Genomic DNA, 21,736 nt, shown 5'->3' with positions numbered 1-21,736 from the left:
CTCAGATAGGAAATTGTTATGCTGGCAAAAAAAAATTACCAAAGGAAACACTTCAGTGTCACAACTGTCTCACCCTCACCGTTTGCCCACCACTGGGTCTTTGTTCCATCTGGAAGGAGCAGCTTGACCACGCTGGACTGAGCGGACCCTGGTGCTGCCACCACCCTTACAGGATCTGACAGTCTTAGTGACCTGAAATACCAAATGCTGGGATCTGTGGCCTTCAGGTCTTTTTTCTTTACTGGTTTTAAGTTTTTTTTATAATTAAACCTAACCTCCTTGATAAGTATATATGTCTCTGAGCATATAGGCAGCTATATGCTTAAGTTATTTTAAGTTGCTTAAAGCTTGTCAGGGCTCAGGATATGTGAAGAGTTGGTGTTAGTTCTGCAGTCTTTTCCAGTTTGCAAACTGCAATAAAAAAGCTAACCCACAGACAGAACTGTCCTTGTTCTCCCATCTTTTCTTTTTTTCATTTCCTCTTGCGTGCAAGGAAGCAGAAAGATTCTGTAGTAGTAGTAGTCATATCTTGAGTCCCTCCTCACTCCTATTTTATCCCAAGCAGAACTGTTGCCACCACTTCTCATCCCTTCTAAAAGACTGCCATTTTCTCCGTTTAAAAAAAAAAAAGTTGTAAAAATTAGTTTACCTTGCTATTGTGTGCTGAAGGGGTGGCAGATAAAGACTGAGCTACAGCATCATGAAGATAATCTTTCTGCTCAAATCCTGGGACCCTACTTCATTGTCTAGTCTTTCAGTGATCATGTTCTTTGAACCCCCTTGTTCTGCAGAAACAACCATTTGGGTTGTGCAGCTCTGAAAGGCTCATTTTGATTGGGAGTTTTCCTCTTGAATGGAGTAGGAAAATTCCTAGACTGTGTGAGAGGAGGAGATTGTGCAACAGGAAAATAATTTCCTTGTTAGCTGCAGTCCCAGCCTCGACCAGTGAGCCTCCTTTTCCTTTTGGTTTGCGCTCTGACTGGTCTCTGTGGCCCAACAGCCCATGAGTGTTCCTGAGTTTAGTGATTTCACCCTGCTCCTTTGTCCCAGTCAGGTCTTTGTTGCCTCCTGGATCTAGCTGCTCTCCCACCAACTGCAGATGTTTATTCCAGCTGGTGCATTGCCCCTCTCAGCCAGTCATGAAGTCCCTCCAGTGATGAAGGTTGAGAAAAGCTCTGGTCTATTCATGGTCCTGAAGATCCTAGCTGATAGTTTCTGAGGTACCAGCAGGTTTGACTTAACTCGGGCAGACCCAACAGGTGCTAGCCTAGGGAAAAATGGATTCATAGACCAATACCTATGTTTTCTGGTGCCTTATGTCCAGAAGACTTACCCCACTAAACAGTGAAGGGGACAAGGCATAAACAGAGCAGTGTTTTAGCAGTTGGGTATTGACAATTTTGGAAAAAAAGCCTGTCCTGCATTCTCTTAGCTGATTAGAAGCAGAGGTGATAGCTTGCTAAAATCTCTGTGATAAATTGTCCAAAAATATGAGTTTTCAGTTTCTTAGCCCTCCCAGACAGAACCTGATTTCCATGAAACTCAACTGATTATTGACACACTGGAGAAAAAAGAGAAAAAAGAAAAAAAAAAAAAAGACAAGGCAACAGTACAAATCTTTCCTTGTCTCACCTGACCTGCAGAGTCCTTACTCCTCTGCTACAGCCCTGTATTGATAACATTGGTTTTCCCTTCTGTCTTCAGCAGCAGATACTCCTCTCTCTCACTGCTCACTCAGCAGCAGGGTGTCAGGTGAAGGTGTCATGTGAAGTCCATGAGTCTGACTTTTTAAGTCCTACTACAGTATGCTTGAATTAGCATTTTTATTTCCATTTTGGTATTCATGTATGCATGCACAGACTTGTTTCTCTCCAAGATTTAACTTTGTTTCTGTCACTGCCTTTCATAAAGTGGTGATTTCAGCCAGGTATGAACTTGGGCTTTGCTAACAGGGTGTTAAGGAGCCGTGGTGCTGCCAAGGAAAGTGACACATGCAAGTTTTCCTAGTTTCAGTATCACACCCAGGTGTGATAAACTTCACACAGTGTGGAGTTTAGACTTGCCTAAGCAGGTGCGTCCAGTGTGATTCACCTCCTAGAAACAAGTCCTTCAGCTTGAGTTTCTTCATGCCAAAGACCTTTATGTAGGCATGTGCCTGTACTTATCCTTCTAGCCAAAAGGCAGGGAAAGAATCAGTATTTTAAATTCAATTCAGTGATCTGTATGGAGTGTGGATTTGGATCCTCTGGGAATGGAAGGGGTTAGGCTTTAAATGGGTAGAAAACATAGTGATCCCGAAAGGTGAGTACTGTTGGGAAAAGGAAGGTCAGACCACCAAACACCATGACCAAACAATTAGATAGCGGGACAGTGATGAATGCCCACTGTGGATTTCTTGTTTCCTTGTCCACTGTTTTCACCAGCGGAAAACAGGCTGTGAATGCAAAAGAGCCATATTTTAATCTCTGCCTCTTTCTGACTCCTATATATTCTCAGTCCAGCTGTAATAGTCTCAGATAAATATAATGATAAACTCAATTAAAAAATTATATCATGTGTATAAAAAGATTTTTTAAATAGTAATATAGTATTTATTTACTGTATTAAGTATATACAAATGTAATTATAAATAGATCATATATAATACACTATCTCTATAAAAGTAAAAATAATAAAAATTGTAAGCTTTAATAAAGATAGCACCAGTCTAGTCCAACTGTCCCCAGGTTTTTGAGACAGAACTGTGGATCCAACACCTTCACAAGTCCTTACCAAAATGAGAAAGAGGGTAAAAGCAAGGGTAAGCAATTTCATTGAATTGTAGTTCCTCGTGGTTCCTTCAAGCTGCATCTCCAATACTGTGTTCAGTTTTGGGCCCCTCACAGCAAGAAAGACATTGGGGTGCTGGATGTGTCCAGAGAAGAGCAACGATGCTGGTGAAGGGTCTGAAGCACAAGTCTCATAAGGAGCAGCTGAGGGAACTGGAGTTGTTTAGCCTGGAGAAAAGGAGTCTCAGGGGGGACCTCATTGCTCTCTACAACTGCCTGGAAGGAGGTTGTAACAAGGTGGGGGTCAGTTTCTTCTCCCAGGTAACAAGTGACAGGATGAGAGGAAATGGCCTCAAGTTGCACCAGGGGAGGTTTAGATCAGATATTAGGAAAAATTTCTTCACTGAAAGGATGATCAGGCATTGGAACAGGCTGCCGAGGGAAGTGGTGGAGTCATCATCCCTAGCAGTGTTCAAAAATGTGTAGATGGGGTACTTGGGAACATGGTTTAGTAGTGGATTTGGCAGTTCTGGGTTAAGGCTTGGAACTTTATGATCTTAGAGGTCTTTTCTGACCTTAGTTGATTCTATGAATCTATACATGGAATTTTTGTTTTGGTCTTAGTCTTTTGCGCTTTGGAGCCCATCATAACAAATCTTTATTTGCAGCTGAGACCTTCCATACCAGTCTACGTTAGCTCACTGTGTTACTCCACATCTGCTGTGGGTGCAATACCATGTGCCAGCCTTTCATCACATGCTGTTTTCCTGCCTCTCCTTCAAGCTGGCACCCACTTTCCACAGAAAAACCCATGCATTTTCTCCCCACAATTTAATTATGGTGCAATAACAAAATGACAGCTCATGCCTCTGAGGAGGGATCCAGCTCAGGCTTTTGTGAAGGGTCTTCAGTCCCAGCTCAGGTGGTGAGAGTGTGACTCCCAGAGTGGCTCCTGGATAGTTGGACAGAAGTTTTCTTAACACGGTGCTGTTGAGGCTGAGCTATCGTGTTTAACCAGAACTATGGCTGCAGTGGGCAGCATGTCTCCAATCTGCCGCAGGGCTCTCAGGGAAGAAAGTTGTCTAACATTTCAGAGGCAGAAGAGAGACTGATGAGATCCAGTGACAGTCTGAATAGAGGAGCTCAGAGCAGCTCCATCTGCACTGCCAAATGCAGTGCTGCTCAGCCACCGCTATGTTCTGAAAAAAAAACAGGATGGGGAAAAAACACTAGAAATTCCCTCCCCTCTCCCAGGATGGGGGAAAACCACAAGAAATTCCCTCCCCTCTCCCCTCCCCAGCACTCACTCAAACATATAATGGACAGTGGTTCTGAATCCTCCATGTTCAAAGTCCCAAAATGCACATCAGAACTCCCCTCCCATTCCCACCATGGGAGGTGAGGGGAAAGAGAAATTATTAAAACAGGGTGTTTCTTCTAAATATAGTGCATATACTGCTTAAGGGGGAATTTTCACATGTACCATCACTTCCCTCCTGCAGAACAGCCTCTCTCATCTCTTATATCCAACCACACAGTAAATACATAATCCACTGGCCTGGGATGCGTGTGGACAAAGACAGTGGGTTTAGCATAGTCATAATGAAGCTGTCCCTTAGAGATAGTTATGTAGGAGACAAGGCTGAACTTGTTTCTGCTCCAAGAACCATTGATAACTTTGTCAATAAGCATTTAGTGTGAAATGGATTAAAAACCCACAGGGGAGAAGAGGGCTGGCTTACCAATAACGGGTGTAAATCAGACTTGGAGGCCTACAGGGTAGGTAATTTATGGCACAGATTCTGTGGTTTCTCACTGGTATTTAACATACATAAATTCTGTCATTTTCTAGGTAGTCCTGTTGCAGTACTAAATTGAATCTGAGCACCTTGTAACTGGTCTGTCTACTCTTTGAGAAGCCCAAGCAATTCTCACAGAACTAATTCTTTCAGGTTAAAAAAAAAAATTCTATTATTTTAGCAACTGCAAAAACTCCTGTACGTGAGCCAGTGCAGCTGACTTCATAAATTCCGAGGTCAGAAAGAATGGCTCTGTGACTTCAGTCTATTTTCCAATGTAACAGAAGTTGTTACTGTGCAGTCTGTAATAATTATGCCACAAGAATTACAAACTAGCTCTTGGCATAAGTGGGAGTTAGCTTTGAAGCCTAATGACAGGCACTTGAAACAGCAAGTCCCTAAATATTGCTGCGATTTATAGCTACTACAAATCTGCTCTGTACCATTGTAGGTGCTTAGGGTAGGTAAGACAAGGGTCTTTTGGTCTAGTTGTTAGTTTTTGGAGATTTTTGGAGATTTTTTTAAGGAATTTTCTTTCCTTTTTCTCATTGAAAAGTTTGATGATCAAGCTATAATTAAGCCTCTACCCTACCTTCTATTATACCAATTATTTGGGTAAAGATTAATCTAGACAGCTATTTCCTTTAACTCCATATATGTTTTCTTCATTGCTGTCTCCCATACATTCTTCCATACAGGTGAGTCTCCTACACACAAACCCATATTTGTTGCCCAGAGAGTGTGTCGGCCAGACACAGCCGGCAACTACTGATGAATAATGACAATTTTCAGTTCACTTATTTCTGCACTGGAATTGTTACTTCTCTTCATCATTTGGGTTGGAGAAATGCACCCAAACTATTCATACATCTCTGCTGCCACTCCTTGTGTACTTAGGACAGCTTTCACAAAACTTGGAGAAATGCTTGGGGCAGGATTTGTCCCTTGGAAGGGACAAATATTACAGCACGCAATTTTGAGCACCATACTGATGAGAATGTGCTGTACCTTTGCTGCTAAGTTGCTTTAACAGCTGGCATTTCTGTTTTAAAGCTTTTGTTTATGTAGTTGAGTGGTTGGTGCCCTTACCTGGAGCTGTTGGGATAGCAAGGTGAAGAGAAAGCACTCTCCAAATGTGTGGAAAAGTGAGAATATCCCATTTAACCTGTTGCTGTGCTACCAGATCCGCTTTCCACGCTTGAAACATGAATAGGATGACTAATTACCTCCCCTTTGCTCAGGGAAATACCAAATACCCCACTCTTCCCACTTTTAACTGAGGAAATTTTGCAGCAACTTTCCTATGGAGCATGTTGACTGTGGGCTGAATTTCCAGCTCATGTACCCCTAGGAAACTCCCTGGGCACTGTGGGGCATCTGTACCAGGGTAGGTCTTGCCTCCTCACCTGCTTTCCCGAGTGGGAAGCGGTGCTGGCTCTTCAGAGGCCTGTTCCAAGTGGGGAAGGGGGCAGCCAGGGAATACGGCCAGACTGGCCTCTTCTGGGAGTTTTGACACCTAGTTTGTGGCTTCTTACAATGCTTACATTTCTTATAGGAGTAGGTGGTTTACCAGAAAGGACAAAGAGGATGGGTTTTCCCAGCCTCCTCCACAGCCCCTTGAAGACACGTCACTGACCAAACTGCATAGGAGATTGGCAGAGCTGTGGAGAGGGCTCTGTGAGGAGGGGCCCCGGCCTCATAGATGAGTAGGTGTCTGCTACATTTAAATCACTGGATAAAACACAATCGCTTGCTTATGCTGGCTGCAATTTTCACAGCTGAAGAGATCTTTATCTGCCTCCAGATTCAGTTGAGGATGAGGAGAGATACTCGCTTTCACTTGTATTGCCCCTATTCTTAAAAACCACCCTTCTTCAGCCTTTTCTGAATATGAGAAAGACCCATCAAGAGTGGGAGTTTGAGTGTCACGAAGGCCCTGCCTGCAGCCCTCTGCACTGGAAGTATTTTTTGTTCTTAGCACAGAGCTTTCAATTCTGGTTCTGGCAACTCGGTGCAAGTCAGTGTCATCAACTCTGGCTGAGTTTCTACACTGCTCCCCTTACTGTCACTGGAACCCCCCCCACACACAATACAGTGTGTGTGCCAGGCCCAGGAGTCCTGCTGCTGGTATGGAGAAGAGTCCAGGTTGGGAAGGAACAGGGAATCCAGTAAGGGAAACCTGCTACTCCAAGGCTACAGCACGATTAAGAAGTTCATATAAGTAAGCACACTATAAATACCACAATTTGTCTCTCACTAGACCCTCAGTTTCTCCTCTCTGGGACACACAGGCTGCCTGCAAGAGCCAAACATTTTTAGTCTGTTGACTCAGTGGTAAGTGCCAAAAGGCCATTCCTTCCAGGTGAACCCATTGCCATATGGACTTAAAAAGAAAGGGCAATACCCTACCTCAGCATCAGTTCGAACCCTTCAGTGTTCCCCCTGCTGCCATCAGTGACAGCACAAAGATCTACTGCATTTCTTCTGATTGAAACAAACAAACAAAAAAAATAAACCGAGTTGCTGCTGACCTAACCAGGGACTGAAGAAGCTCTACTTGCTGGCAATAAAAACATACTGCTTGCCTATGGGGAATGTCAGGAAAAAGGCAAGTTGTACTAAGAATAGCTTTCTGCTGAGGTCCCCCTCTGTAAGCTTATGACAGAATTGTATGGACAGAGAGAATTAATCGCTTACTTTAAGGAGACTGAGTAAAAAGAGAAGACGGACTCGGTCTTGATGAGAAGTGACTTACTCTAGGTAATTATCAAGGTAGAAGGTAACAGACTTCAAGAGGTGGTGAGAGAAATCCCTTCTTCCCATTCTGACAGTATTTCCAGGAGGTTTTCTTTTCTACCATAAAGGTAGAAAAGACCTGCCCTGTGGCCCTGGCTGTGTGACACAGTGAGCAAAGTGCAACCCCAAACCAGACCCCTGTATCCAAAATGCAAGTGTTTCTCATGCCACAGCTCTGGCCCAGAGACTGTGTTAGCTTTTTGCTTCCAAGGAACTGAGAGCTTCCTCAATGAAGATCAGACACTCAGTGCTTCAGTTGCAGCCTCATGCTACCATCATGGTAGCTGCAGGGCACAGCTTTCAAACCACTTCCAGGTTCACCCAGTTTACCTGTAAGAGGTCTGCATTTGCAGAGGCTTGTGCAATCTCACGTGGCTGTAAAAGTGGTACTTATGACCATATACTTGGTGTGGTTTACAGAACAGGTTTTGTTTATTTCAGCTTACAAAGTAAAGCCACCAGCTTTAATTCTGCCTAAAAAACAAAACAGCTGGGGAAGTGCATGATTCAGAGGGCCTGGTGCAAATTTTTGCAAAGTAACAGAGACAAAACCAATATAATTCAAATTATACATATGTGTAAAATTAAAGAAATTCAAGTTAAAATCAGGACTAACTCCTATTAGCCCTAGAGATGATCCAACAATATGTCAGGAAATAAATAAATCATTCTAATCAGCATAAAAGAAGGCACTGCTCACAAATCCGAATGTTTTGGGTATTTACAAAAGTCAAATGGAGAGAGGAGAAACATAAAGAAGAAAAGCCTTCGTAAGAGTGAATTGAAATGCTGCAGGGTGATCACTTCTCCACATGCCTCAATGCTACTAAGAGAAGGCTTTAAATCACTGCAAGGGGCAAAAGAAATTACTTTTGAGCAGGATGCCTTCATTTGCCCCACACTGGAGGGACTGTGCCAAGGTGAGACCAGCATGGTCTACCAGGTTTGGCTGTTGGCACAGAGGTTCTGAAGGTTCGCCACAGTCCATGGCCACCCTGGGGCAGAAGACAACAAATAAGTTGGCCTGGTCAGTCAGTCTAATTTATGAATAGGAGAGTAGTTTATCCTATAATCCATCTGAAGGGAAGATTGCTTAAAGCCACATCTTCCTGTGGCTTAAAGCCGCATTCCATGCGACTGTGCATGCTCTGAGGAGGAGGCAGCCAGCACAACTCAAGCTCTGTTCTTCAACATGTAAGCACAGCTGGTGATCAAAACATTTAGTATTTTCACACAAAGGCCAATTAGGGTGCCTAGCAAGGAAAAGTAGGCCCTTTCAATATCTCTTTCAATATTTGCAAACTACAGTAGAAAAAGCAACAACCTCATTTATAAAGATGTTGTGGCTTGTGCTCGTAGCTGGTATTTCAGGTGCTTTGTTGCCAGATAATAATGCTAGTCTGCTTTCTTTTTGCTGCACATGCTACTAAGGCCAAGTCCTGACAGGTCGGCCCTGTACTTTCAGTGCAACCAGTGGAGCAGAAATCTTTAGTGCCCAAGAGAAGCAGGGCAAATTCTGTAGTTAATGCCATAGCAAAAAAAGTCCTGAAGGTTCATCTTAACCTTCTGTTTCCTTGTCAAGACCTATTTATTTACAGATTAAAATGGTAGTTTTGTTATGTCCACATTTTTAATGGAATTTGACATTTAAGGCAGCATTTCAGTTCACCTTCAAGCCTGTAATTACACTTGTGAATCTGCTTAGCAAGACGTCGGCAGAGTATCCCAAGGGACAGCTTGAACAGATTGATTCTGTTCCCACAGAAGCAGCATTTGAGTACCAAGTGATGCTACAAAGCAGACACTGCAGACTGCAGTGCCTGCCACAGACACTCGCAAACTGGACCATTCCTAATCTTCAAAATAAAAGCAAAACCAAGGACTGCAAAGAGCCCTCACTTTATCTTAAAAGCAATACTGCACTGAGTCAGATACCACTGGAGGTCAGGAGCACTTCATGAATACACCACTGAGACAGGACTCCTTTCTACACCCCTTTGGTTATCTTTGGTCTCATGAAATCTGCAAGTGCTAGAATTACCAGGGTAGCCCCAAGGATGAAATCCTGTTCATCACCTCCTGGTCTAGCATCACGATGGCCCAGTGCTGAGAAGCACCTCTATGTCTCTTGCACAAATGCAAACTCTGCCCAGCATCTTCTTCCCAAAGGAATCCATTTAGTTGTCTCTTTTCATTGTAGCCCTATCACCACAGAAATTTTGAGACCAAATTGATGCCAAATGCCAGGATGCTCATGATTACATTTTACACTCAATTTACACACCCAGCCCTCCTTTGCACAGTTTATACCACAACCCCCAAGATACGACTGGAACTAAATAAAGTACATATGAAGTACTCAGCTCAGACTCCATGTACACTCAGTTCTCTTCAGGTCTGGGAAGAAAGTAGGTCTGATTTGTTCCAATTTGGGCTTTTCATCCATGCTCATGGGAGGTAAAGTGAAGGATCTCCTCTCACAAGCCACCTCAGCAGATCTTTCTGGAGGACTCAAATGGTTTCATCCCTGAGTTCAACTTTAAAAAAGAGAAATGCAGTCCTCAGCATTCACCACACTAGCACCAGAACCAAAGAGAACATTTAGCACAGAGGTCTCTACTGCGGGAATGAAGAGCAAATAAGCAGCACAATACTGTGAAAGATGGAAAAAAGCAGAAAGAGGTCAATTTGTATCACACCAAAGAAACAGAAGGAAACCTGATGACAAAAGGTTTATACTAGTAGAGGGAGAAAGCTTACAGAAGGTAGGCTGTGCTGTTAAACAGCAAAACCTTTGCAGCCCTCAGTGGTCATTTGGGAGCAGCCTGGTACCTCCATCAACAATGATCCTAGACTGGTAAAAAATCACATCTAGAGAGCATTCTCAGACATAAGAACCCTTGAGGCCATTTCAATGACATGAGAAAAATTAAAATTTTTCTTTTTTTCCCCAGCAAGGATGACACAACACTTTGTCCAGCTTAGTGCATACAGTTCTCCACTCTTCAGCAAGACTTTTTCTAGCTGACCGATGTGCAGTTCAGCTCTGCAGAATCTTGCCTACTTGCTGCTGCCACGATTCCCTCTGGCCCATCGGCGATACTGGGCTCACTGGAGCACTGCCTGTGGCTGAAACAAGTGGGCTGCAGGAGGAGGCACTTGTCAGTACTGTCTGATTCCTCTATGACCATTCCTGTGTGCATCATGGAGGCCATTGCCAGGAGCTGGATATCCGAGTGAGCATTTGCAACGGTGTGGCGACGGATGCTACCACATTTCTCCAGGTAAGCCTCACCCTCCTGCTCTGTCAGTGGGGTCAGGGCCATCTCACTGGGCTGCCGGGTCGTCGCATGAGATGGATAATTCAGTACATCAGTCTTAGGACGGGATCTGGAGTACCGTCTCTCTGGAAGAGAAAAAGGAAGCAGGAACAGTCAATAGCGCACAGATGAAGCGTTGCTCCAACTGCTAGGCTGGCCTCAGGGAACAGAGAGAATTCAGTGTGCAGCTATAGTGTCCCACCTCCTTACCACCGGAAAACAGTCAGGTGCTCACTGGTTCATACTGCTGGGGATTTGGAAAGGAGATCTGCTTCTCCCCCAGTAAGGAGAGACCTCCTGTCCTGCTATAAGGCAATGGTGCTGGTGCCTGTGAGAAAAGTGAGTCAAAAATCACAAGTGCAGCCAAGGGACTTTCTTGAGCATCCTGGTGATCTCCTTCCTTATCCAGGGATGAGGACTGAGTAGGAGCTCTCACATGCAGGTTCACTAAAATGACTGACACTAAAGCGGCATAAGTCTCCAAAAAAATGTTCAGAGGGGACTTGAATTGCCATCCCTTCCTCTGAAAAATTTCTCTCAGGAGGTGCCATTAGCTGTTGTCAGTGTGAAAGTCCTGAAGCTTACACTACCTCTCCATCTGCCTAGGTAAAGGCCGTTCTGCTGGCATTATCCCAAGGTATTTTTCAAAGATCATGCAACAAAAAGAAATTGTCATCCACCTTACAACATGTCTGGTTTGGGTGCTAGACGCAGAAAACACCTAACAGTGCGCAGGAGCAGTCCACAACAGCCTGGGGTAAGGGCACATGAGAGAAGGACAGCACTTAGGGAGCAGGGATAAGGCAGTGACACAGAATTGATGGGTATGGGGTGTACGATCTCCTCAGCAAATCATTAAGGAGAAATAATGCCTGGTTTAAAACTCAGACCTAAGGCACAGCCCCCAGCCCCACATCACAAAGTGCTATTTCAATTCTGATACTGAAAACTTTTAGAAAGGCAGGGGTCAGACTTTGTGCCTTGTCTCACTCTCACTCTTCTAGCAGGTTGAATCAGACAATATGAATCAGCCAGCACCTGTTGGCTTCCACTGCTGTGCAGCATTGCCATGTGATGTTAAACACCTCCTGTGGTCCATCTCCACAGCAGCTGATAAAGCTATTCTGTACCTGTCTCGTTTCTCACCAATTTCACTGAAGTGCAGGGTCTCATTTCATAAACTCAGAAGGCTTTAAACCATATAAAAGGCTTCCACCAAGATTGGTGAGCATAAGAGAGAGAGTAACAAAATGCAAAGCAAAACACTTATCACTGAGGTTATAAAAGAGTTTTGGAAGCTTGCATCAGGAACAAAAGCAGAAAACAAACTTAATATTGTTGCAGGGAGGCACGGGTGAGCAGCCAAAACTCCACCACTGGCAGCAGCCAAACTATGACAACATTTCACCCTGCTACTGCCAGTAATACATTCATTCAAACTGGATCATTTTTTGCTTGAGAGTATGCACAAATAATTTTTGAGGCTGGTTACAATGCATATACTCTTTAGGTTTCATCTGTAGCTCAAGCCACAGCAAGCTGTAGTGTTGAAGGGCATTAGGACCCAACTCTTTCAATGAAAAAATATCCACAGATGATTTTTTGTGCAAGAAAATTAAAATCCTTTCTGATGAGAACCAGGTGAAATTAGGCTAAACCCCAGTCATGGACCAGAGAGTTTTAAATCCAGTCCATCTCCAGAGAGAAGAGAGACTTTTCAGGGGTGTGTGTCTGTCTGTGTGTGCGTGCAATGGTGGGACACTAATAGTTCAGTCAGTCATGGAAAATAAAAAGCCTGTCACAAAAATCTACATTAGACTTTGTTTTCTATCTCTCACAGAGTCATGCACTGTCTCCTTTTCCAGCACAGATGTGCACTGCCTCACATTAACCAACCTATGTACCCTAATAATAGCTTCTGTAGGATGCGCATGTCTTACCAAGTAAGCAGGTGCTACCAGAGGAGCTGTGATCCTCACACAAGCCTAAGTATGGTGATACCACCTGCTTGACCAGTTCTTCCAGCTGTAGGTAGCCCTCACTGGGGCCAGTAGGCTCATGGACACTCTGAAAATCAAACATAAAAAGTCAGCATTACCCTTAAAAGATTTTCAAGTAAAGCCTTTTTCTGTCAAATATCTCTGCACTGGAATATCCCAACCATTCTGGTAGACCATTGGCAGCTGAGAAAACCAAATAGAGGTTTGTGTGCCATTCAGGTCAACCTCCTTGTTCAAGTCACAGTCGTTACCTTGTGCACATCGAGGAGCCAGCTCATTTTTCTGACCAAGGGACAGGAAGGTTCAAGGTATGCTCACACTGAGGATGTGCACAGTGATATAATTACACCAGGGCACTTCTACCAGGAAACATCTCTTTGTAGAAAAGCCTTAACACACCTTGGGCAAAGTACTGCTATTTTCCTAGGCAGGACTGCAAGCAAAGCACCCTCTGTGCTTATGGGTATGAAGATGACAGATAACACTAACCAATTTAACAGTAATTTCAGAAACAGTTCAAACCTAACTTCCTGCAAAGCCTCAATAAGCTTTTTTTCCTCAAATGTGTTGCTTTGAGAACCTCTTTGCTCTCAAGATTCTTTTATTAAAATAATATTTCTGGGAAATTGTGGTATCTCCCACTGTTATAGTCTGGGTCACTGGAACATCAGAACAGTGAGAAATTATACAGAATTAGGAGCTTAGCCCCTTTGCAATTATAATTGTGTTTTAGAAAGTTTCATTCCTAGACACTCATTACACTGGAGAAGAAATAAAAGCCACCAAGCTGTGTGGTGTTCTCAACACGCTGGAGGGAAGGGATGCCACCCAGAGGGATCTTGACAGGCCTGAGAGGTCCCTGTGCAAACCTCATGATATTCAGCAGGGTCAAATGTAAGATCTTGCACACGGGTTGGGGCAATCCGAAGCACAAATATTAGGCTAGGTGGAGAATGGATTGAAAGGAGCCCTGAGGAGGAGAAGGACTTGGGGGTGTGTTTGTGAATGAGAAGCTCGATTCTTTTCTGGACTTGCAGTCCAGAAAGCCAACTGTATCTTGGGCTGTATCAAAAGAAGTGTGGCCAGTAGGCTGAGGAAGCTGATTCTCCCCTTCTACTCTGCTCTGGTAAGACCCCACCTGGAGTTCAGTGCTCCCAGCACAAGAAGAACATGGATCTGTTGGAGCAAATCCCAGACGAGGGGCACAAAGATGATCAGAGGGCTGGAGCACCTCTCCTATGAGGAAAGGTTGAGCTGGGGTTGTTCTGCCTGGAGAAGAGAAGGCTTCAGGGAGACCTCATTGTGTCCTTTCAGTATCTGAAAGAGCCTACAGGAAAGCTGAAGAGGGACTTTTTAAGAGGGCATGTAGTGACAGGACAAGGGGAATAGCTTTAAACTGAAGGAGGGTAGGTTTAGATTAGTTATGAGGAAGAAATTCTTCACTGTGAGGGTGGTGAGTCACTCAAACAGTGATGTTCCATCCCTGGAAGTGTTCAAGGTCAGGCTGGATGGGGCTCTGAGCATCCTGATCTGGTGGAAGCTGTCCCCGCCCATGCCAGGGTGGTTGTATCTAGATGATCTTTAAGGTCTCTTCCAACCCAAAGCATTCTATGAATGATTCTATGAACCCAAACAAGTAATATGGCATTTTACAGGACTGTCAGGCTGAGCAATATAGAAAAAGATTAAACAGTTGGTATACTTGGCTGTATTTGGCATGCTTGGAAAGTAATCTGTTGAGGTCAGGATAAAGAGGATAGTTCTCACAGAAGACCTGGGTCTCTTGGGAGAGGCCTTTGAAAGATGTATAGCATGTACTGACAAAAGGTATTTCTCCTCTCAAGGGCACTGCCTAGCATGCTAGCCAGCCAAGGAGCTGGCATTGGACAGCCAGAAGCCACAGCTCATTCAAATTCCACTATCTGCTGTGATGGAGACTCACACTGTCATTGCAAAGCTGAGAAATCAGGAGAACTAGGGCACAAAGAGGCATTCAGAGAAGCTGGGAAATGAAAATTTATGTGAAGAAAGAGTCCTGAGAGATTTCTTAGATAGGGAGGAGAGGTACCAAGAAAATACAAACACCCGTCTCTTTCAAGGCAACATCCTTACCTGTTTCTAGGAAAGCTCAGGACGTCCAAATTCAGCTCTCATTTCTACAGTTACCACGCCCAAATAAGCACACATCATTTTCATTTCATCACACCCTCCCCACTCTCCTTTCCAGTGTTCATGCTACTCCAATGAGGTCAAGATAGCCAAGTGGAGTCAGACGAAGAGCAGAGGCTCCTCACCTGCAGAATTAACAGCATCTGGACAATGGAAGCTGGAAGCTTTGTCTGGACCAGAGGAAGAATTTCTTCCAACTTTACTTTTAGTAAGACCAAGTCTCTGAAGCCAAGAAGAGCAATCTGACGGATAGTCAACTCCTGACCCTAAAAAACACAGAAGACAACATCTAAGAGTTGATAAAGGGATGTGCGAGCATTGCACCAACACATGTATGCACACAGACAGGAAGGGTCTGTCCTGCCCATCGCTGCTGTGGCAAAACACCCCCCAGTCACTCAGGTTGAGGATTCACAGTATTCTTCGCTTGCTTTTCTCTCAGGCTCTGTCTCACACAAATTCTGAAATAAGCATCACGTCCTCTGAGACACCGCTAGGTTTGGAGTGAAGCCAAAAATGGGCCTGTATTTCACTAAAAGACTACGTATTCATGAAATCCACTTCCATCCAATTTAGTCACAAACATTCAAAGTCCAGACTGGATGTAGCTTGTGCTTTTGCCATTCAGAGCTGAGAAACCAGAGAAGGTTTGGTAGGGAAAGAAGTTGGTACAGATTATTCCTTAAGTAAGCCTACCTGTGGTCTATATTGGATTCTCTTTCTGCTCAGTATCTGCACTTTAGACCTTGCTGATATGACAAAAATCCACAATTTAGTCCATTACAGATATTAGGATTTAGGGTGGAACAAAGCTAGCCAGACTGCTTGAACTAAACATCATTTTAAAAAGCATCAGCTTCAATATCCACTGCAAGGCATTCCATGTCCTCACAGTTACTTTTTTAAAATCAACAACACAAGTGAGCAGGTCTAATGGATGATGTAATGTTTCTCAGCACATTTAAACACAGTCGAACTCCATTTGGCACTCTGGTGTTACCATCTTTCCCGATGCTATGCTTAACGTCTGAATGACTTTCTCTTGTCCCACTGCAGCTTAACAGCAGAAATTTTCCTCCCAGCCCTGCCCAGCACTCTCCAGCCTGAAAAGTTTGCCTTGTTCTTCTCACATGTTAATCTCTGCCCCACGATCTGTTTGGGAATCATTTTATGATCTCCATAACACACTCAACATGGCAAATATTTAGCTGGAAGGAATTACCAGCAGTTAAACATTAATTCATAATAGGTTTAATGTCATAATTAACAGCATCATCAATATGTAAATATGAATTAAAGCAAATAGTCTGGAGGGTAGCTTGGACATAATAAAAGCACTTTGTGGTTTTAAACCACCACGGTGCATTTAGAAACATGGAGGTGTAGTTAAGACCAGTATGTATCTCAGAACTGTATTTCAGCAGCTGCAAACTTTTTATTTATATCATGCAGTTTAGACCCATTAACTTCATACCCCATTTCAAAATGCAAACATGTTTCTGTGCCAAACAAAACAAGATTTGTTATTCTTTTTTCCACATCAATAGTCACATCAACAGCTGCAACTATATAAAAGCCAGTGACCTGTTTACATAGTTTCCCTGTGTACAGCAATTTAACCAACCTGGCTGCTTAAAGGTCATATTTCTGCAAGAGCTATGAGCCTCGGGTTTAAACTTAGCTGAGATAGGAAGTTACTTCTAGTTACTACCTTTGGTAACATATGCTCACATATTTGGCTGACTTAGTTTCATTCTGAATGGGCAGTTGCTGAGATCACAGAAGAACACAACTAAATAATCATGCTGACATTTGCAGGAAAGGACAGGGAACCAACAACAAATTGACTTTCCCATCTACCAGAGTAGCGTGCGAAGAACTGCAGCTTGATGAAAGACTTGTTAGATGAGCTCTCTTCACATGTTGTGACAAACCACATAAATGGTTACATACAGTTCCCCATTTCTAGGAAAACTCCAGTCTCGTTATTAGGACACTGGTCTGGGATAAGAGCAATTTCTTATATCTTGTTGCACTTGCAACTGTCTCTGTGGTAGTCTAAGGCAGCTTACTCCAAGTCAAATTCTTGGATGTATTTAGGCATCTTAATCCATGCGTCTGTGTAGAACTTAAGGTGCCTACAAAACTTTAAATATGCTGTCTGTTACCTTTTAGTTCTTCATCCATAAAATGGCAATAGTTGCCTAACATTACAGCTTCTGTGATATATTGTGAGTGACTTAGGTATTGTTACAAGGGAAATACAGCAAAAAAATTTGTGCTTTCAAAGAATGTCAGCGTCCCATAGTCACACTTTCACCACTATAACCAAGTTACTTCCAAAAGCTCTACCCATAGTGCTGTAATTTTTGTTCAATTTCTGATCAGAGACGTTTCAATAGCAGGGGAGTAGATTTTTCTGGTAAGTGGCAGAACTCTTAGCATCAGTGGGTATGACACACATCTCAACTGTTTCCACACTACACAGGTAGCTGCAGTGCAGACAAACCCGTGCCTAAATAGATTAGGTCACTCCCTTACTGTGAATTAGTTGCAAAAGGAGAGAAAGGGATGGTATTATAATTGCACGGTTTTACCTGTCAAACACGTACCTTTAAGCATCTGCAGCAAGGAAAGAACAAAAATAAACACAGTAGAAAGGTTAGTGTCTGTCTTTGCAGAAGTCCTTTCTCTTTTAGAATTAGAGGAAAAGGGCAAGCTTTGAGCTTTACCTGCTGCCTTTCAAGCAATACAAGGGAAAAATAATTTTAAAAGGCTCTGGAAATAATGTCTTGTGGAAGAGGCAAAAGTCAAGAGGAGGAGACTAGCATTTCCAAGAACGTCATTCTCTGCATGAGGTACATTTTTCTTTTCCTCTCATGGAACGTAATTAGGCTGCTCATATAGAAACCCTGACTAAACCTACATTAAAAAATTATATGGCTCAATACTTCTGATGGGATACTCAGCTTTCAAAATACCCAGTGTAAGAAGGTCTTACATAAAATTGTTCATTCATCTTTAACCCACAGATTTATGTGACCCCTTATTAAAGCCTCAAAAAACTCAACTGAGGATTACTCAAAAGCACAAATGGGTTATAAGCCCTCCAAAGCAATTAGGGGTGAGTTAACACATTTTTTCCTGATCTAGTCTTCAGATTTGTCCCTCTGAAGACAAGTTGTCAGTGCTGTCATCTGCACCAAGAGTGCCAGCTACCTGAAAATGGAAGAACTATAAATGCTTCCAGAGCACTTATAAAGCTTCAGTCTGGACAGGTATAGTCCAGCAGTTTCGGTGTCCAAGCTTAGCTAAGCACAGACAGAAGGTAGACAAATGTGAATAAATTGAGACCAAAGCACTGTGCTTGTCCAGGAGATTTTAGAAGTCCTTCTTACACAGTTAATGCTGACTTGGACGAAGACTGCTTCCTCTCAGATTTAGTTTAAAGGTTCTGACACCTATTTAGCCACTGGCCAAACAGTGCTGCTGGCAGAGAAGTTTCCATTTGCCATTAGCAAGCATTGCGGTTACATTGCTTTACCTGATGGAGTTATAATTAAGATTACCTGGACTGGGTAGAATATTGCCTGAAGTGTAGGCAGAGTCTCTGTAAAATAGTGATCCCAAATTTCAGACAGGACATCAATGCGATCCTCACCTACAAAAAAAATCAAGTTTGATTTTCCAAATACTCTGTAATCCCCCAGATAAGACCTACAAACCCACCCTTCACTTTCACAGTTTCTGCCCAAAACTGGACATTGCTCTGCTGAGCTTCACCTTAGCTGGCAGAGACACAAGGCTGCAACCATAAGTTGTTCTGTCGCTTACTGTGAAGAAAACAGCTCTGTGCAAAACGTGAGACCAACTCCAAAAAAGGAGTGAAGTCCCTCTTCAACTGGAGGCTTTAAATCCACAGCAAAGGATTATGCAGTCTCACAACACACCCCACTACTGGCAGAGCAGCCACAGATTAGCAGCTGAATCTGAAGACCAGCAGGTCACAGCCAACATCAACTGATAATCCAACATCATCCAACTGAGTCAGCAACTGGGTCAGGGAGACAATTTACAAGAGCTGAGCCCCCTCTGGCATCCACCAACTATCAAGCAGCAATCAGAAACCTGACAAGACACAAAGCCACTGTGCTTCTCTCAAATGTGGCATTTGCAAAGCTTCCTGAATGGTATTCACTTGTAGCCACCCTTCATATGACTCCAATTCAAACAAACATCCCCTAATGTAAGTGGGTACTTAAAATGAAGGCAGACTAAGTGATTCCCATGACAAGAATACAACTGTGACAAACTTATGCTCATAGGTTTGTCTTAAAAAGCTGTGTGCTCCTCAGCATTTGGGCTCAAAGGCTCTGAGTTTTTAGGAGATTTTTCCCATCCCGAAGGCCAAAGGTTTGCAGTGTTATTTTAGATACATCCCCAGAAATTTCAGGTGCAAATACAGACACAGGTTTAAAAGTACAAGTTTCTGACAAAAGGACTTTCCAGGATACCTTTCATAGAGCCTTAGCTGGAGCTTACAGGCAGTCAAGACTCAAGGAACAGTAATGGAAGATGGACACTCAAGACAGATTTGAAGGCTCAGCCTTCAAATGACTAAAGGCCCCTCATGAGGAACTGGAATACACATAAAATTGCAACTCAGAGGAGCCTTATCACTCTGTACTGAAGTGCTTTCCCCATCTGGGGACTTCAACATGGACTTTCAACATGCTTGCCCATGGGTTGTGCTGCTTAGGACACAGCCAGAGAGCAGAGAGCCAACAGGACTAGATCCTCCAGACATTTCACTTTGAGCAGAGAGCCCATCAAAAACCACAGAAAAGTTCAAAGGGAGGCTTCACTGTGTCAGGTATGACTCTGGCTTCAACACTGGAACTGCAGGCAGACAAGAACCCACCCAACACCCCCATAACAGCTACTCATTAGCAGCAACAGCCAAGTGTAAGTGAAAAAGACAACAGGAAAACGACTAACTGAATGTTCAAATTTTTTCCTCCTCTGACTCCTCCCCAGGACTGCAATTCTTCGCTGTGTGGAGACAGAATGAAATGTCATAGATCACTTCTCCTTCTGAAGGGGAAGCAGGAACAGTTTGTTTCTTCAAGAAATCATAAATCCTACAGGTGTTGAAAGAGATTCTGACAGATTGTATAAAAAAAAATCATGTTAAAATAAGAGGCTGTGATTGAAAAACAGACACAGTAAAACATTGCCGTGCCCTGCAACAGGAGCATTATCCTGTATCTGAGTGCCGAGGTAGTAGAAATTTTCCAGGAAGACAGAGCTAGTTGAGAAGCGTGTGCAAGAAATTCTTGTTGCTGTGACCACAGGACCTGCAACAAGCCTACACGTTATGAAAGAAAGGTGCCCGTGAGTCATCTACAGAGATGCCAGCCTGCGCACAGGTGAAGTGTCTCCAGTATCACTTTAAACTAGGGGCAGAAAAATGAAGCATTTGAAGAGGGTTTTGCTATCTGCCTAGGAAATCTCATCTTACCCAAACTACTTGAGTATCTGCAAAATACTCTTGGGTAGCTCTCAGCCTATTACAGACTCAAACCTAATTTTCCTAATGCTAAAGCAGATAATGGAATAGTTTTACACAAACACAGAAACCAAGTCTATGATAAGCTGTGCAGCACTCATTCTGAAGAGCTGGCTGTGGCAGGTCAGGTACCAACATCGGAGAAAAAGCAGGAGTCTGCCTTTTTTCTTCCCTTACAGGGCCAGTGCCAAAGGAGCATGCACCAAGCAGGAGGCTGGCAACTGCTTAACTCCTCCAGGGACCAAATCCTACAGTCTGCCAGCTGGGTGAAGTCATTTAGTGAAGAACAGTGCAGAGGAATCCAGGACCAGCAATGATGTGAGATTATAAGCGCCTATTGGCATTTAATGACCCACATAAAACAGACTGGTGATTAGTAAGAGATCTTCCTACAGGCTACAAAACTGGGTCAAACCAAACAGCAGCTTAGTTTTGAATAAAGACCTGCTTGCTTTGCTTGAGCAAACAGTTACTAAGTGTGACCAACTCCCCACTCCAACAGAGCTGCTGCACCACGCTAGCCTTGGTCTATAGTCGCTGTGCAGTAGCAAGTGTCTGTACCCCAGTGGTTTGAACAGAACTTCGTGCCTGATCAACTTCTTTCCTGAAGGATTTAATTCTCACCAAAGGGACCTTTTTTTTCTTTAAATGTACGCAAAGCTTGACAGTTCAGCTCTCAAAAGCATGACAGAGTAACTAAAACTGTGCTTACATGAAGCTGCAAATCACATTGAGAAATAAAAGGCAGAAGGCAGTTCCAAGCAGTTTTGCAACAGGATCCACGTCTAGACCAGAACGGCTTTGAGCCCAGATTCAACTGCCACACAAAACTCACATTCCTGTTCTCATTATAAAGTCGTGGCTGGTGGGAGAATTGTGGCTCTGTGGCTATTAAAACAGTCCTCCATCCCTTCAGCTTCACAAGGGCTGCAGTGCAACCTGGCTCCTGAGGGGTTGTGTGACACCCTACTACAGCACCAGAAGGGGCTGTACAGTTCCCGGACATGCAAAACATCTTCTCTGACCAAACATCAAAGCACAACTCCTTTCCAAAACAGGTTTACTACTATACTTGCCTTCACACAGCTTGACCTTCTCCTCCATAAATAGCAAGCCTTTCGCAAGGAGCTGGTTCTGCCAAGAGAGAAGAGAGACATGCATTTGCCTTTTCTGAGATCTATAATAAACATATAAGAATGATTTTTTTTCAGATGTTATCCACTTTGCATGCAGTTATCTGAAGGTTAGGCGTATTGTAGTGCGTTCCTCCAGCACTCGTCTCATTGTGAGTGCTATACATTCATTAATCCTCTTT

At 43.5% G+C, this 21,736-nt stretch overlaps 1 protein-coding gene across 2 annotated transcripts in view; it reads right to left on the bottom strand.

Annotated features, from left to right (window-relative positions):
- Nucleotides 1–7,767: 7,767 nt before the first annotated feature.
- The window catches only part of PRR5L (proline rich 5 like), a 40,533-nt gene continuing 26,564 nt past the window's right edge, over nucleotides 7,768–21,736 (bottom strand). For both annotated transcript variants that reach the window (XM_027732642.2, XM_027732643.2), the window contains exons 5-9: nucleotides 21,498–21,555; nucleotides 18,422–18,513; nucleotides 14,978–15,118; nucleotides 12,624–12,750; nucleotides 7,768–10,769 (exon numbers count right to left, since the gene is read on the bottom strand). In XM_027732642.2, coding sequence (XP_027588443.1) covers nucleotides 10,384–10,769; nucleotides 12,624–12,750; nucleotides 14,978–15,118; nucleotides 18,422–18,513; nucleotides 21,498–21,555 — 804 coding nt within the window. In that variant the 3' untranslated portion in view covers nucleotides 7,768–10,383. The remainder of the gene's footprint in view (nucleotides 10,770–12,623; nucleotides 12,751–14,977; nucleotides 15,119–18,421; nucleotides 18,514–21,497; nucleotides 21,556–21,736) is intronic.

The sequence above is a fragment of the Pipra filicauda genome, unplaced genomic scaffold (genome assembly GCF_003945595.2).
Source record: "Pipra filicauda isolate LSUMZ 115617 unplaced genomic scaffold, ASM394559v2 scaffold32_size4067784_pilon, whole genome shotgun sequence".
Lineage (NCBI taxonomy): Eukaryota > Metazoa > Chordata > Aves > Passeriformes > Pipridae > Pipra > Pipra filicauda.
This window is presented reverse-complemented; position numbering and strand designations above follow the sequence as displayed.